This window comes from Phacochoerus africanus, chromosome 4, assembly GCF_016906955.1.
Source record: "Phacochoerus africanus isolate WHEZ1 chromosome 4, ROS_Pafr_v1, whole genome shotgun sequence".
In the NCBI taxonomy this organism is placed as follows: Eukaryota; Metazoa; Chordata; class Mammalia; order Artiodactyla; family Suidae; genus Phacochoerus; species Phacochoerus africanus.
In genome coordinates this window covers 95002691-95019092 of record NC_062547.1, presented here as the reverse complement: position 1 = coordinate 95019092, position 16402 = coordinate 95002691, and the positions used below count along the sequence as shown (strand labels likewise).

General features: G+C 33.9%; 1 protein-coding gene across 3 annotated transcripts in view; it reads right to left on the bottom strand.

Annotated features, from left to right (window-relative positions):
- The window catches only part of RASA1 (RAS p21 protein activator 1), a 119824-nt gene that overhangs the window by 44783 nt on the left and 58639 nt on the right, over nucleotides 1-16402 (bottom strand). For all 3 annotated transcript variants that reach the window (XM_047778238.1, XM_047778237.1, XM_047778235.1), the window contains exons 2-8: nucleotides 14523-14675; nucleotides 13409-13544; nucleotides 12269-12339; nucleotides 8237-8354; nucleotides 7189-7220; nucleotides 3168-3220; nucleotides 490-640 (exon numbers count right to left, since the gene is read on the bottom strand). In XM_047778238.1, coding sequence (XP_047634194.1) covers nucleotides 490-640; nucleotides 3168-3220; nucleotides 7189-7220; nucleotides 8237-8354; nucleotides 12269-12339; nucleotides 13409-13544; nucleotides 14523-14675 — 714 coding nt within the window. The remainder of the gene's footprint in view (nucleotides 1-489; nucleotides 641-3167; nucleotides 3221-7188; nucleotides 7221-8236; nucleotides 8355-12268; nucleotides 12340-13408; nucleotides 13545-14522; nucleotides 14676-16402) is intronic.

The following is a 16402-nucleotide window of genomic DNA, read 5'->3' as shown; positions in this document are numbered from 1 at the left end:
CTGCACCACAATGGGAACTCCTAAAAATTACTTTTTAAATATTAAAACTAGAAACAACCAACACTCCTGAACTTTATAAGATGAACATACACATAGGAAATAAAGAATCTAAATTGGAGGAATAACCACAGATGCTAAATTAATGTGTACATAGAATTTTTTAAAGCCATCATTTTGTAAGCAAACTAGTAATTCTGTAATAATTTGACAAGAAATTTTTTTTTGCTTTTTAGGGCCACATCCACAGCATATGTAGGTTCCCAGGCTAGGGGTCCGTTTGGAGCTGTAGCTGCTGGCCTACACCACAGCCTACACCAACGCCAGGTCCTTAACCCACTGAGTGAGGCCAGGGATCAAACCCGCAACCTCATGGTCACTAGTCAGATTCGTTTCCATTGCGCCACAACAGGAACTCCCCTGTCTTACAATTTTTAATGAATTCGACTCTTTTGCAAAAGTAAAGATAACTAAAAATTTCTCACAACTTACCTGTTATAGTATCGACCTCCCATCATAAACTGATTGTTTGGTGTTGGACATATTTTAAATCGCTGAATATTTTCATTGGTCCGAAAATAAAGTGAATAGTCACCAGGAGTATTATCTGATGGCCTCACAAGAAAACTGCAGACTTGACCAACTGTAAAAATTAAGCTGTTAGTTTTTGTCCCTAATTATCAAATTTAAAAAGTGTTAAATAGTACAATTCCTAAATACATTCAAAAGTCAAAAACATAAATTTTAACAAGGAACCTGTTTTATAATAAAGACAAGTTTAAAAGGCAACTCTTTTTGCATTTTTGGTTTATGAGTCACAACCACCCATGATGTTGCTTATTACGTAAAGAAAAACAAAAGTTTGCAGCAGTGACTTCTGACTAATAATGTCTATATTTGTCATGAGTTGGAAAGAATACTCTAACCACAGGTGGGGGTACTGCCTAAAACTGCTATGTTTGTAAATCCCCTTAATAAGAAGAGTCTAAAAAAGTTAAAGTGAATTTTGGCTAAGAATACTCTATACTTAAACAATCCTGCTGATTAAACATTAAAAGTCGTAACTGTAATAAATAGTATCAAAAACTTCCAAAGGGAGATTCAAAACAACTGAAATATTTGTACCTCATCAAAATCAATACATAAGTACTGTATTTAATAGGCATGATCCTGCAAAGTCAATGTGAAACACATTATCATACATTAAATATTTTCATAATTTTAGAGAAGTCTCTCTTTGATGTCTGCAATTAGCAGTGACTCAACATTAAGATGCTTTTTTTTTTACCTTTTCTCTCTTTAAGCCCTAATGAAATAGAAAAAAATCAGAACTTCATTGCTTTTATGAAAGCACAATCAACACTTAAAAACATCAGATGTAATTTTTATGTAAATTGCCAATAGTTCCAGTCATCTAGCCAAGACACCTACTACCAAGTAATTTCATGTTCAATACAAAGAATAGATATTGAATGTGGAGTCTAAAATATGGCACAAATGATCTATCTACACAACAGAAAAGATCACGGATATGTAGACAGACTTGTGTTTGCCAGGGGAGAGGGGAAGGGAGTGGGATGGATTGGGAGTCTGGGGTTAGCAGATAAAAACTGTTGCATTTGGAGTGGACGGGCAATGAGATCCTATTGTATAGCACAGGGAACTATATATCTAATTACTTGCGATGGAACATGATGGAGGATAATGTGAGAAAAAGAATATATATATGCATGACTGGTCACTGCTGTATAGCAGAAATTGATAGAATATTATAAACCAATCATAATAAAAATTATAAAACAACAATAGGAATTACTGCAAAATTGCGCATGCAAATGCTTGGGTATACTTTTCAGGGGAGAAAATTGCCAGACTATTAAAAGAGCACATGACCCAAAGAAAATAAAAACATAAGGAAATCAAATTTAACTCATCTTCAAATTACATTCTTAAAACAAGAATACATTCCTCGAGTATTTTGTGGTACAAATTCAAAAAATATAAACATATATTCAAAAATTCAGTAAATTCAGTAAAATAAATATTTTGGTTCCACTTTGCAAGCTGATAACATGTCATCCTGGTTGAAAATTTGGTCTCTATTACTACCATGTAGCATTATCATGTTCTTTATTTTTATCCTACTTAAACTATACCCTGACAACAAAATTGAATACTTCCCCAAACTACTTCAAATCTCTCCTAAGAGCAGAGTATTTAATTACATTAAGATGCAATGCCTTATGGCCTAAACAGTAATTCAGATAAGATACTTAAATAATCAGTGAATAAACCACAACTACTGAACTCAAAATTATCGAACGCTGGTTGTTTTTAAATAATTAAGACTTCTAAATTACAGATCATGGCTTAAATTTGTCTCGAGTCCTTCAAAATCATGGTTTACTGAAGAGATATTTAATAGTTAAATTAGTTGTCTTTAATTTTAATTAGGATAAATGATGATGGAATAGTTTTCTGTTTTAAATAATAAACCCACAATACATTTCTATTTTTATTTTGCATATCTCTGCCACCACATAGTTTTAGGGAATGCTAATATCAATGTATTTTAAATAAGGCCCAATTTATAGTTCTAAAAGTATACAAAAACAATTGCAAGAACATTTGCTGCACTTAAACAGCAAGAAAAGGAAAAGAAGGTAATATCCCTATACAGGAAACTGATAACAAATTATGGTACGTATACATAATGGAAAGCATATGATCATTACAAAGAATAATGAAAATTTATGTACACAGATAAAGAATGATCTCCCCAAATAATCCTAACATGAAGAAAAAAGTGTGTTACATGTTCCTGTGAGTGTACGCAGGGAGTGGGTGGGTTCAGGAGAGTACGTAGGGGTGAGGAAGGAAGACACAAACACAGAAAACATCTTAAAAAAAAAAAAAAAACTCATCTGTCACTACTTTTAACGAAGAGTTCAGGGGCCTGGTGCAGAAAGAAAACACACTTTACTAATTTTATACTGCATGTATGTTTTCAACTAAAAATCAAAAACAAATTTCTCTGTGCTGAGCAATAAAAAATGGTATGCATAAATATCAAATGAATGCTAAATGCAAAATAGATGATAAATGGTTGGTTCTCTTTTTTGTTCTTTTTAAATAATGATATTGGAAAAGGAAAGTGAACATACAAGTACCTGTCATCAGTAAATTATAAGCTTCTTGTTTGGAAATTTTCCCATGGAACCATCTTAAAAAGAGAAAAAATTAAATATGTAAATCAAGCCTTTTCTGCACTTACACCATCACAACCATCAAAATAATATAGTAAGTTTAATTCAAGCTGACATAATAAACTGCCACTGATCAGATGATCTCACTCCTTTTATATTTGTTATTATACTTTGTAAACATGCATAAGTTCAACAAAATACAGAAAAATTAGCACCTATTTACTATGAACTATAATTTTCGTATTAATTACCAATACAAAACCAGCAAAGAATTTAAAACTGATAATGACAAAGTGTTATAAGCTTACATCATAGCTAGCATTTTCTTTTTATTAGGAGTGGGGATGGTACAGGTAGAGCCCACCAGAACCCCAGGAAAAAAAAAAATCAGTGGATTAATGTTTCTCATACTTATCTCTAAGTGAATTTCCCTAATAGTTCTTTCTTCCAATCTACATGGTTGATTCATACTTTACTGAAAGACAGAAACTAAGACTGAGTGATGACAGAGTTGATACCAACATCAAGAACTGAAAGAAGAGAGTGACTTAGTATTCCTACTTCTATTTGAGCTTATGGCCAATGAAAACAGGTTACTAGAGTATTTTATATTCTGCATACTTAAAATAAGCCTTTAGAAATTATTACAAACAGCATTATAGTCAAGATCTACTGCCTTAAAATAAAATGATACATGTGACTCTGATACAGGATACTGGCAATTAAATTACTTAAAAACTCTCATTCACCTGAAATATTATTATCTAGCTTGCAGATGAATATATGTTAATGCCAAGCTGACAACTCAAATCACCTCTGTACAACTTTGCCATATATTCTTAGGGTCTACACTTATTTTTAATCATGACTTAAAGAATACTTTGAAAGTAAAGATACTACAAGACTAAATCATAAATGCTATAAAATCCAATGGGAGAGGTTAAGAGGCTATTCACATTTTTAAATTATCCATATTATTACTGGTCAGAGTATAACATATAACTGAATTTTTACCTATTCACATGAATGAAATACTAAATTTTTTTTGTTGTTGTCTTTTTAGGGCCGCATCCTCAGCATATGGAAGTTCCTAGGCTGGGGGTTAAATCAGAGCTACAGCTACTGGCTTACACTACAGCCATAGAAACGTGGGATCCAAGCCGCATCTGCAACCTACACCACAGCTCATAGCAACACCGGATCTCCGACCCACTGAGCGAGACCAGGGACTGAATCAGCATCCTCATGAATCCTAGTTGGATTTGTTTCCTCTGCGCCACAATGGGAATTCTCTGAAATGTTAAACTTCTAAATTCTCTCTTTAATTTTATTTCAGCCATTAACTAATTCATATTTCCTGAGGCTCCCAAAGCAAATTCTGAATAATATAAGTATATAGTAACTGGAGTAGTCCAGCCTACCTTAAAAGGCAGTAAAGATCCATACTGCATGCACTCAAGTACTGTTGAAATGACCATTTACTACAAATGCTAGAACAAGATTTCTATATTCTAGGGGAGAGTTGATTACATGACCTCGAAGGCCCCATCCTATATTTTTATAGCTAGAATAAAGGCAAAAAGGGGAATTAAAGGTGGATGGGGGGAAAAATGGAATTCAGAGAACAATTTGCAATACTGTTTTCTGAAGGGGTTAGATCTGAATTTCCTCATTTAGGCATTTATTACCTGTATATAAAATGAATATATTTCAAGCACATAGTTTTGAAATAATAGAAAAATGAGTCTCTGACTTTAGGAAGTCCCCATTTTAGTAACAAAAGGGAACATAAATACCATCATCTATAAAGAGAATGCAGAAAATATAATAAAGCGCAATGACAGGTACATGCTGGGGGCAGTTTTGCAAGAACAGAGAAGGGCTCCAATTCTGTAGAACACGTAAGGGACAAGATAACAGAAGGCTTCTTGGAAAGAGTGATAAATGAGTTAAGTCTTTAAATAACAGGCATTAATCAAAAATAGTGAAGGGGAATTCTGGCCTAGGAAGTAGCTTGAGAAAAGGAGAAAAACAGTACTATACATTAGAAGATCTGCAAGCTGCAGAGTAGAGTATAAACTAGAAATGACAAGAGCTAGCACTTACAAAGGACACAGGATCTAGATCAAAGGATCTTTTCTAGCTCTGCTAAGGAAAAGAGAATCAGGAAAGAATTTTAAGTGAAAAAGTGATGCATTCCAATATATGCTTTGAGTTGATTATTCTGGCTATTGGAAGAAAGGATTTAAGGAGAATAAAGAGATGAAAAAGGCCTGAACTAGAATATGGTTGCTTAAGATTGAGAAGACAACCACATTTAAGGAGTATTTTAGAAGATAAAAAGAGCAGGACTTGATACCTTTATCATGGAAATATGGACCTGGAAAGGAACATGGCTGGAGTTATGACATCTATTTAGTCTCAAAGGGCACTCGGGGATGTTACTGAGATGCTTTACCGCCAGTCATAAGAAACTTAGGGAGCTGACAGATACATAAAGTAAAAAACAACAGTGCTAAACACCAAATGAGTAGAAAAGTATAACATTCAGAAAGTGGAAAAATTACAATGGTGTTAAGTTAAAAAAAAAAAAGATTTCGCAGTGAAAGTGAGATTTCTACTTTACGCTATGAGAAAACTGGATAGAGCTTTAAATATTTACTGGCATTTGATCTTTTTTTTTTCTTTTCTTTTTAAAACCAATCTATGGAATTATTTTAAATAGGGATAAAAAAATATAGATTTCTAGCTTCTCTTAAAAGTCAGAAGGCTTTCTTAACACTAGACTTCCATTCTTTTGCACATCAATTAGACAGAGCAGTTGCTTCACTGCAGGCAAACAAAGTTTAGTTTTTGACTTCCTGCAATCTCCCCCAATACAAAGAGTGAATGTCAGTTTCCATTTATCACCACACTTGCATTGTTATTCTCTTAGAGCAGGGAAACAGTTACATGTGTACCTAGATCACTATCAAAGAAGGAAAATAAGAAAGATCAAGAGTATTCTAACTTGAGAAAAACTGAAATATATACAACTGACCCAATTCATTTCTTACATTATCTGTATGCCTCCTCCAAACACTAATTAGAATTTTAATTCTCATATAGGTAGTGAGGAGACTTCAAAATAGTACAATCAAAAAAAGTAGTTCACTGATGAAGCCTACTTTGCAGCTACATAAAATAAGGAAAATGAACTCAGAAAACTTCTCAAATGTTCCACTTGAGGAAGGGTGGGGAACTAAATTAAATGACTGAAAGTGGAGTATTCAGTTTAGTGATTTTATGTTCTAATGGTTAGAAAACAGTTTAAGTAAACACTTGACAGGCAAGCCTTAAATTCCACCCCTAACTGCTGACAGAAAGCTAAGAAAAAAATGTTCCACTGACAAGATATTAAAAAATGAATGGTCTATTAAAATAAAGAGTAAAATAGGATTGGGATTAAGAGTTAAATTCTTTAAAAGAAAACATATATATATATATATATACATATAAATATCAAGAGGGATGAGAAGGACACTAAAGAAGATCTTTAAGAACATTAAAGAAATCAGAGTAAAGCTGAAACACCACATGGAGTTGGTGGTAGCTAACAACTTCTGGAATATAAGAGAAGAATGTGGCAAGTAGTAGGTGTAATAATACCTGGCCTTAGAATTAGTCCTTAAAATCAGCCCGAAAAAATTGACAAGAAAGTCCTTGTGAAATCTTATTAATATGGTAAAGAACCATCACTTGGAGGCTAAGTTCTCTGACAAGCAAGAAAAAAACAAAACCTAAACCATAGAACATTAAAAATATGGTCACCTTCATTATCATTATGTTCTTAAGAAAATATTTAGACATTAATTCTTGAGCCAAATAAAAACATTTTTTTAAATTCAGCTCAGAAAGTATTAATTTTCTTTTAAAATATTTTTAGGTGCCAGTTTTCAATTAGTAAGTGTACTATAGTTTTTTCCTTTTAATAACGCAAACTCACATTTTGCCTTCATGTGGATCTTCTTCCCGGCCCTAAAGGGAAGACATTAAAATAGTATTTTATAAAATCATTTATTTTTAGTAAAAATCAAATCTTCAAATACATCTATACCCTATCCTTCATATTTATTTATGTATATACAAGAAAAGATGTTTCTGTTCATGAAAGGTCTTTCCAAAACTCCCCCTTAGTCCTCTTCTCCCCTTGTTGCAATAACTCTAAATTCAGGCCCTTTTCCTCCTTTTTCTTAAACTATAAATAGTAGCCCAAGTAGTATAATTACCTCTGTGCCCTTTCCCACCCACCGCTCCAATATGAATTCATCAGTTTCAACTGAAACTTAGCCTTGCACTAAGAAACACCACACTTGGCTCAGCGGTAACAAACCCGATCAGTATCCATGAGGACTCAGATTCAATCCCTGGCCCCATTCAATGGGTTAAACGATCCAATTAAAGACACAAAGGGATACAAATGCTAATACATGTTTAATTCTTAGAAACACATGAAAACTTTCTGAAAATTGGCAGCTACAGATTAAGACATGCTAGCTTAGATATGTTCTTCACAAATAAATAGCATTTATTAACAGTAAATAGATTTTAATGAAAAATTACTTGTACTTATAAATGGAGGTTTTTCATGAAAGAAACGTATCTATAACTAATTTCCCTGATAATGGACATGTTTCAAAATTTTATTTTTTATTTTATTTTATTTTTTTGTCTTTTGTCTTTTGAGTGCTGCACCCGTGGCACACGGAGGTTCCCAGGCCAGTGGTCTAATTGGATATGTAGCTGCCGGCCTATGCCAGAGCCACAGCAACGCCAGATCTGAGCCACGTCTGTGACCTACACCACAGCTCACGGCATCACCAGATCCTTAACCCAACTGAGCGAGGCCAGGGATCGAACCCACAACCTCATGGTTGCTAGTCAGATTAGTTTCCACTGCGCCACCACGGGAACTCCAAATTTTTTTTTTTTTTGGTCTTTTGTCTCAAAATTTTAAAAATATTTAGAATTCTGAGAAAGAGCATAAAACTTACCACTTCTTCTACTAGGTCTTCAACAATAAGACCTTGTTCATCTGTTCTTAGATTTGTAACCCACATCCATCCATCTTCTAATTCGTTATGAACAATAAACATATCTCCTTTTAAGAAACTGAAAATAGAAATTGTGAAGTTAATGTCATAGAATACCCTAGGTCTTTGTCCTGTTTCTGTCATTATCTATATGGAAAACTTTGAAGACAGTTGCCAATCTGAATCTTGATTTCATTATGTGTAAAATGGATTTAGTAATGGTACCTGCACTATGTATATCACTGGATTATTATTAGATGAAAGTTGGAATTTATGTAAACAGGAATTATACATATATTATAGACTTCAGGGTATAACTCCAAGAAAACTAGACCTAAAAATATAAATTTCAACAGCATTACTCTTTCAGATGTAGGTAAGATATGAAATCGTAAACATAAAATAAGTATAATTAACTGATTCCACATACACAAGATATAGTTACTTTAAATAGTCACTGTTACTTTAAATAAGAAAAATTAGCCTTATCACAAAGATGCTTATGAGACTAGCATTTTTCTCATAAAAAAAGCATAAATAAGCCTTTATTAAGTTAATTCAGATATCCATGGTCCAAAAAGCATGGCATTCTTTCTCTGAAAGTGATACCAATAGACAGATTATGAGAATGCATGCATGTTTTTCCTGCTATCAATATCTGAATGGAGAGATGTATATACAACCTCATTTCTTTTCATTGGAATCTAGATGTTTTCAACCTTTACACAGTCATAAGAGGAAAAAGTTGTTGATTTAAGTCATCAATATGAAACCATTAGTATAATTCCTCAAACTTTTCCTTTTAGGCTTGAACAAATGCCTCTGAGCACTTAAGGTTTCATGATTGATTGGATGCTACCACTGACCTGTATCCATATCCTTACCTATCATATATGCTCATTTTTTAAAAATCAATTTTCCTTTCAGTGTTAATAATCATAAACTGAAGTTCTAATAAGTTAATCTCTTCTCATACCTTTCAAACTTTGTTCTTCTATAGAATATCTCAAACTTCACTGTTAACTTGGATCAGTTCAAGAATAAAAATTTGCACATCACACTTGATGAAGTTCTCATTGTGGCTTAGCAGTAAGGAACCTGACTAGCATGCAGGAGGATGAGGATTCGATCCCTGGCATTGCTCAGTGGGTTAAGGATCTGGTGTTGCCATGAGCTGTGGTGTGGGTCGCAGACATGGCTGGGATCTGGTGTTGCTGTGGCTGTAGTGTAGGCCAGCAGCTGCAGCTCCAACTAGACCCCTGGCCTGGAAGCTTCCATATGCCGTAGGTGTGGCCCTAAAAAGACCAATTAAAAAAAAAAAAGAAAGAAACTTGCACATGACACTTGAAATGCACCCTTTTTGAATAAGCACAGAATAGTGCATTCTATCTTTTTTTTGGCAGGGGGAGGGGAGCTGCCATGTGGCATGTGGCACTCCCAGGTTAGGGATCGAACCTGCACCACAGCAATGACCCAAGCTACACTAGTGATAATGCCAGATCTTTAACCTGCCACACCACAAGGGAACTCCTTGCATTCTACCTTCATTCTACAACCCTTAACAATAACTAGTGTTTCACTAGCTGAAATGTAGCAGAAATAACCACTTAACCAAATAAACTCTTCCTTTCCAGAACCAACTACCTAAGTAAACACATTAAAAAAATAATTATTAGTAAGGGGGAAAAAAAGGAGTACATAGGGACAAGAAGTAAAAGAGAAATGATAAATGATAAGCTTCATTTTTTGGTCAAAAGCAATCTTAAGAGATTTTTTTAAATTTTTGACTTCTGTTATTATTGCTATACTACTGACATTTTATAATGCAAAAAACAAACCTGAAAAGTAAAAAGCTTACCTCCTAGCACAAAAAAACATAATCTTAAGATTCATTCCATATTTTGCATTTTTCCTCAGAACAGGTTAAAGTGCTTTTATTAAAGCTCATTACATTTCAGATGTTTTTATTCTAAAAAACAAACTTCCCAGGTACATACAAAATTTTAAATTTGTTTAAAGCTGGAGTCCATTTTTTGGACGGTCTCTCAGGACCCCTTTTACACTTTCAGAAATTGCTATCTAACAAGGCTTTCCTTTATATGGATTGTATCTATTGATATTCAACCATATTAGAATTGAAAATGTGAATGTTTAAAAATATTTATTAATTCCTTTAAAAATAATGAGTTCCGTCATGGCTCAGCGGAAATGAATCTGATTAGCATCCATGAGGACACAGGTTTGCTCGCCAGCCTTGCCCAGTGGGTTAAGGATCTGGTGTTGCCATGAGCTGTGGTGTAAGTTGCAGACACAGCTTGGATCCCACATTGCTGAGGCATAGGCCAACAGCTACAGCTCCAATTCAGTCCCTAGCCTGGGAACCTCCATGTGCCACGGGTGTGATCCTAAAAAATAAAAAAGACAATAATAATACTATACCCTATTACATGGTAACATAAAAATGAAAAATAATTATAGTTTTTACAGGTTTAGTAAGCATATTATTGTTTGGCATTTTTGCAAAACTCATGTCTGGCTTAACTGAAAACTGATGGATTCTCACGTTTCTGTGTTTAATCTGTTGATGTATGTTTTTTTGCTTTAAGTATATAAAGAATCTAGCTTTATACAAATATGTAGTTGTGTAAAAGTTAAGTATTTTAATAGTCTTTCAGATTATAAACTTGACTAGTAGTACCTTCTTTTTTTATTTTTTTTATTTTTATTTTTTTGCTTTTTTTGTCTTTTTAGGGCCACATCTGAAACAACAGAGCTTCCCAGGCTAGGGGTCCAATCAGAGCTGTAACCACCGACCTATGCCACAGCCACAGCAATGCAGGATCCAAGTCATGTCTGCAACCTACACCCCAGCTCATGGCAGTAGTACCTTCTTGGAGGTTGGTTATAATGTGAAATCTAAAACTATGTATCAACAAAGTTGATGTTACCCATTTCAATAACATCTATTAGTCCATTTTGTACTTCGAATGGATCTTTTACCCATGCGTAATTATAAAAATAGTTTTGATCTTATGAACCCTGTGAATGTATCTCAAGGATCCCCAGGGTTACATGGATCATATACTTTCAGAGCTGCTGTCCTAGATGATCCCACTGAGAATTTTCAAATTATCCAAAATTCCCAAATTGGCAATTCATCACTCCTCTTCTTTGTTAGATCCATTTCTTCCCTTCTCTTTCTTTCACTGGTTTTTCCAGCTTAGATCACAAATAAAAGTGTGCTGATAAGAACTAAATGAGAAGTTGTTATTTTGAGGACAATTATATAAAAATGGAAAGCCTCTTTTAAGATTTCAGATAGTTTATTTTTTAAAATACCATAGTGCCAGAAATTTTTAGTACCTCCCAAAAGTTATTATATTTTAACTGATGTTGACTTTAATGAGAAGCTGTATACTCAGAATCACTAAAATTATTTCAAAGTGGCCTTAACATTTCACCAGTAAGAAACAAATTTTCTACTGGAAAGCTAGATAGCTTATAGAAAGATACAGATAATTTCATAACTGCTAATTTTCAAATTATATAAAATCAAATTCTATAGAAATAAATTATATCTAAATTAAATTACATAATAAAAACTTTATCATGTTCTGCAGCTATTTATACCATAACATGTAAAATTAATTCACTCATAAAAGTTGAATAATTATTTGAGTAACATTTAAAGTTGAAGTGTGTCATGTAATAACAAAAATTAAAATGGGAGTACTGAATATAACAGAACTCTCCTTACTCTGTCACAGTCTAATAAAAAGCTGTTATTTCTCCTGTCATCTTCACTGTGATCTCTCTGATCCAAATCCATAGGCAACATATGGGGTCAGGAACAATGAACTTAATAGTAAAGACATGCTTTGCTGGATGCTATGTTCTCAAATTCCAAAACCTTCCTAGTCCAAGAGCATTAAATATTCAATCTTTCAAATGCTTATTTCAAATGCCTATAAACGAAAATATCTTATAAAATACCTTATTTCATCAGTGTCTGGTACTTTCGTGTAAGGGAGAATGGCTCGAACACGCCTTCTATCTTCTACTGGCTAGAAACCATAAAAAAATTGATTTACAAAAGATAAACTTTTTATATCAAAGTCAAATCAGGTTTGTCCACATAAAGCCAATAAAAATCCACATTATAGGAGTTCCCATGGTGGCACAGTGGGTTAAAGATGTGACATTGCCACAGCTGTGGTGTAGGTTGCATCTGTAGCTTAGATTCCATCCCAGATATGACCCCTGGCCCAGAAACTTCCATATGCCATGGGTGTGACAAAAAAGAAAAAACACATTATAAACTCCACAGGATCATTCAAATTATTTTTTGCTGGGGTCTAAGTACCCAAAGCCTTGAAATGTTCATCTTGCTTTGCTGTTGTTTTTATAGAAATTCTTTTTTTTTTGTCTTTTGTTGTTGTTATTGTTGTTGTTGTTGCTATTTCTTGGGCCGCTCCTGCGGCATATGGAGGTTCCCAGGCTAGGGGTTGAATCGGAGCTGTAGCCACCGGCCTACACCAGGGCCACAGCAACGCGGGATCCGAGCCGCGTCTGCAACCTACACCACAGCTCACGGCAACGCCGGATCGTTAACCCACTGAGCAAGGGCAGGGACCGAACCCGCAACCTCATGGTTCCTAGTCGGATTGGTTAACCACTGCGCCACGACGGGAACTCCTAGAAATTCTTCTAACAACATGACCATCATGTTTTTAGTCAGGTAATATAACTTACGATTTAATTTTTGTTAAAAACTACACAACATATAATATTGCATTACTGTATGTTGTTATATATATAACTTTTCTCTAATGACGCAAGAGACATTTCAGAGGATACAGCAACTTCAGCATTAGCACTGTGATATCATTAAAAAACATTTAAATTATCACCATACAGTATGATTTTAAAAACATTAGTAACTTCAATACAAAGTTATAGAAAAATTACTTTCTTTTCTAAAGAAGTGGCCAGTTTTTCTCTGACACTACAACCAGATTTAAAATTTAATGTAACAAATACTCTTGAATTACAACAAACATCACAAAAAACTGAACAAGAGCTAACTTCATTAGTAAAGTGAAATAATAAAGTTTTGAAACATATTTTACTTGCCTCTGGCGGTGCAACTGGATAAAGCAATTTTTCTCCTTTAAGCAAACAGGAAACATGACTGTAATAACCTATTAGGTCTGACAGAGAAGAAAAACGTCTTCCACCAATGTAGTAATCTCCACACATAGCAATAATCCTATTTTTATAGGAAAAAGAATAAAGAAAAACAAAAACCTTTATAGCCAATTTTGATGGCCAAGTTCCATGGATATTATAAATTTATAATTTCATACTGTTTTCCTTTACCTGCATCCCTATACTAAAATACTACTAATAATACCTTCACTATATGAAAGTTACTTAAGATTGTCTTTTAAAAAGATATGTGTGCATTTGATATGAGATCCTTGACTTATAAACCTCAATTACATAATTCATTAAAATATTTGTAAATTCATCCTCAGACACATCTCCTTTCTTTCCATATTTAAGACAAAACAGGAGTTTTAATAAGTTTCCTTTGGCTAAAAATACCTTACAGATCTCTTGAAATATTTACACAGACTATAATAATAATCTCACATTCTACATATGGTAGATAGTACTCATAGAGCCTATTTTTAAAATATAAAAGTCAATGGTACAAAAACATTTTATCAATTAACACTATAGGCACTGGATGATTTTTTCAATGTTTCCAGAGAAATGAAATCAATACAATATATGTAAATATATTTATAAATATGAACTTTGATATCTGTATTTGAAAATCTACATGTCTCTTTAATTGAAGTGAATGTCTGCAGTTTCAAAATACTGAAGTTAAAAGGAATTCAAGGGCGCATACTTTTCTCTTAAAATACTATTTCTAAATTTTCTGTTACTCTGATCTAAAAGTATACATTTCCTTTATTTCTGCTTTACCATTCAAGGTTTCTTTGTAATTCTTTATATTTTAAAAATGATAATTATATTTATCAGCACAAAACCATCCAATAATAATATTCTTAAACAAAAATGTAAGCATTCAACAGCATCTACTCTAAATCACTAATTAAATCATTTAATTAAAAGTGTTTCTTTCCCTATTATTTAAATGTCACTAAAGCAGGTCTATGAATACTACAGAAAAATAGCTTTATTATGTAGCCTCATAATAGGAATAAAAACTTACCTAAAATGGTTGACAACATTTGTCTGGCTAAGAAATGAAAGTACAAAGGAACCTGGCCTCCGATCACTCTCTCTTATAAGGTAACTGCCGGACTTCCCTGCCTGCCTGAGGCGTTCTTCTGCTATGGTTCTATCAAGTTTTCCATGATACCACCTAAGGAAAAAAATTAAAGAGATGAGAATAAAAATAGCAACCATAAAATTACTATTGGTAGTTGAAAAACATACTACTAAAGATTTTACACACCTACATATTAACTTAAACATTTACATTTTATTCTGAACCAGTTATTCCAATTTTAACTCGTGTTTTTAAATTCTCAGGCTCTCAAAAATAATTCAGTCACTCAATTTTTAATTTGTTCTCTAAGCCCAGGCCTAATCACCTCAAGTATGAACCATCCAATACCTACTTAAAACATTAAGACTAAGATGAAAAAATGGAAACAAATGATCCCTTCACTATTTCTCAATATATTAAGGAACCAAGATTTAACAAGGCACACAGTATCTCAGAGAAAATAAAACTTTGATTTAGTGTTTGTGCCCTAAAATACGAAAAATAGAATGACACTAGCCCTATTCGAATTTCCTATTTCAATATGAAGTTAATTAGTCCCTTTTGTCTTAGGATGACCCACTCCATAATCACATATTTGAATTCTTCAAATGTATTTAACAAACGTGGGAAATAATTAATACCGTTGTCCCTTTAACTTTCCTGCTCTCAAATTACCTATTTTCTATCTACCATATTACCAGATGATCTGCTTAAATGACTGGCTATACCTTCGCTACAACCTGGCATCATCCATACTATCAAACTATGCCTATAAAAGCCTCATGGATTAACATAAACAGAAGCACACTTAGATTGGAATTTTCATATGGTCATGGTAAAAAGAAAAAAATCTACAAAGTAATTGTTATGAAATATTCTTACACTTTTAATATCCTTTGGTACTTGGGGTCTAATTTGAAACATTCAGAGGAAAACAATAAACATTCATATTACATTGACGTACTCAATATCTAAGCATTAGTCGACAAAACTATTATAGTACTATGACTATTTTTATAACCTTGCTGAAATGAAAGCTTACTATTCTTAACTTTTTTTTAAGAAATTTCAAACTTCTCAAAAGAATTATTATTATTATTATTTTGTCTTTTGTCTTTGTTGTTGTTGTTGCTATTTCTTGGGCCGCTCCTGCGGCATATGGAGGTTCCCAGGCTAGGGGTTGAATCGGAGCTGTAGCCACCGGCCTACGCCAGGGCCACAGTAACGCGGGATCCGAGCCGCGTCTGCAACCTACACCACAGCTCACGGCAACGCGGGATCGTTAACCCACTGAGCAAGGGCAGGGACCGAACCCGCAACCTCATGGTTCCTAGTCGGATTGGTTAACCACTGTGCCACGACGGGAACTCCAAAAGAATTATTTTTAATTTTCTTCTAAAAACCAACCCATTTGAAAGTTTGTATATAAGACAGAAATAAAACAATGAAAAACAATCACAGAGCTTCATTATAACAGTAGAGCTGCCCCACAGAGCAGATTTACACCTTGAACAAAGACAAAACTAAGAACAATATTAAACAAAGTATTTTATTTATTTATTTGTCTTTTTAGGGCCTCACCCTCAGCATATGGAAGTTCCCAGGCTATAGGGGTCAAATGGGAACTGTAGTTGCCAGCCTACGCCACAGCAATGCCAGATCCGAGCCACATCTGCTACCTACACCACAGCTCACAGCAACACCAGATCCTTAACCCACTAAGCAAGGCCAGGGATTGAACCCGCATCCTCAGGGATACTAGTCGGGTTCTTTAACCACTGAGCCATGATGGAAACTCCAATGTATCTATTTTAGTGTAC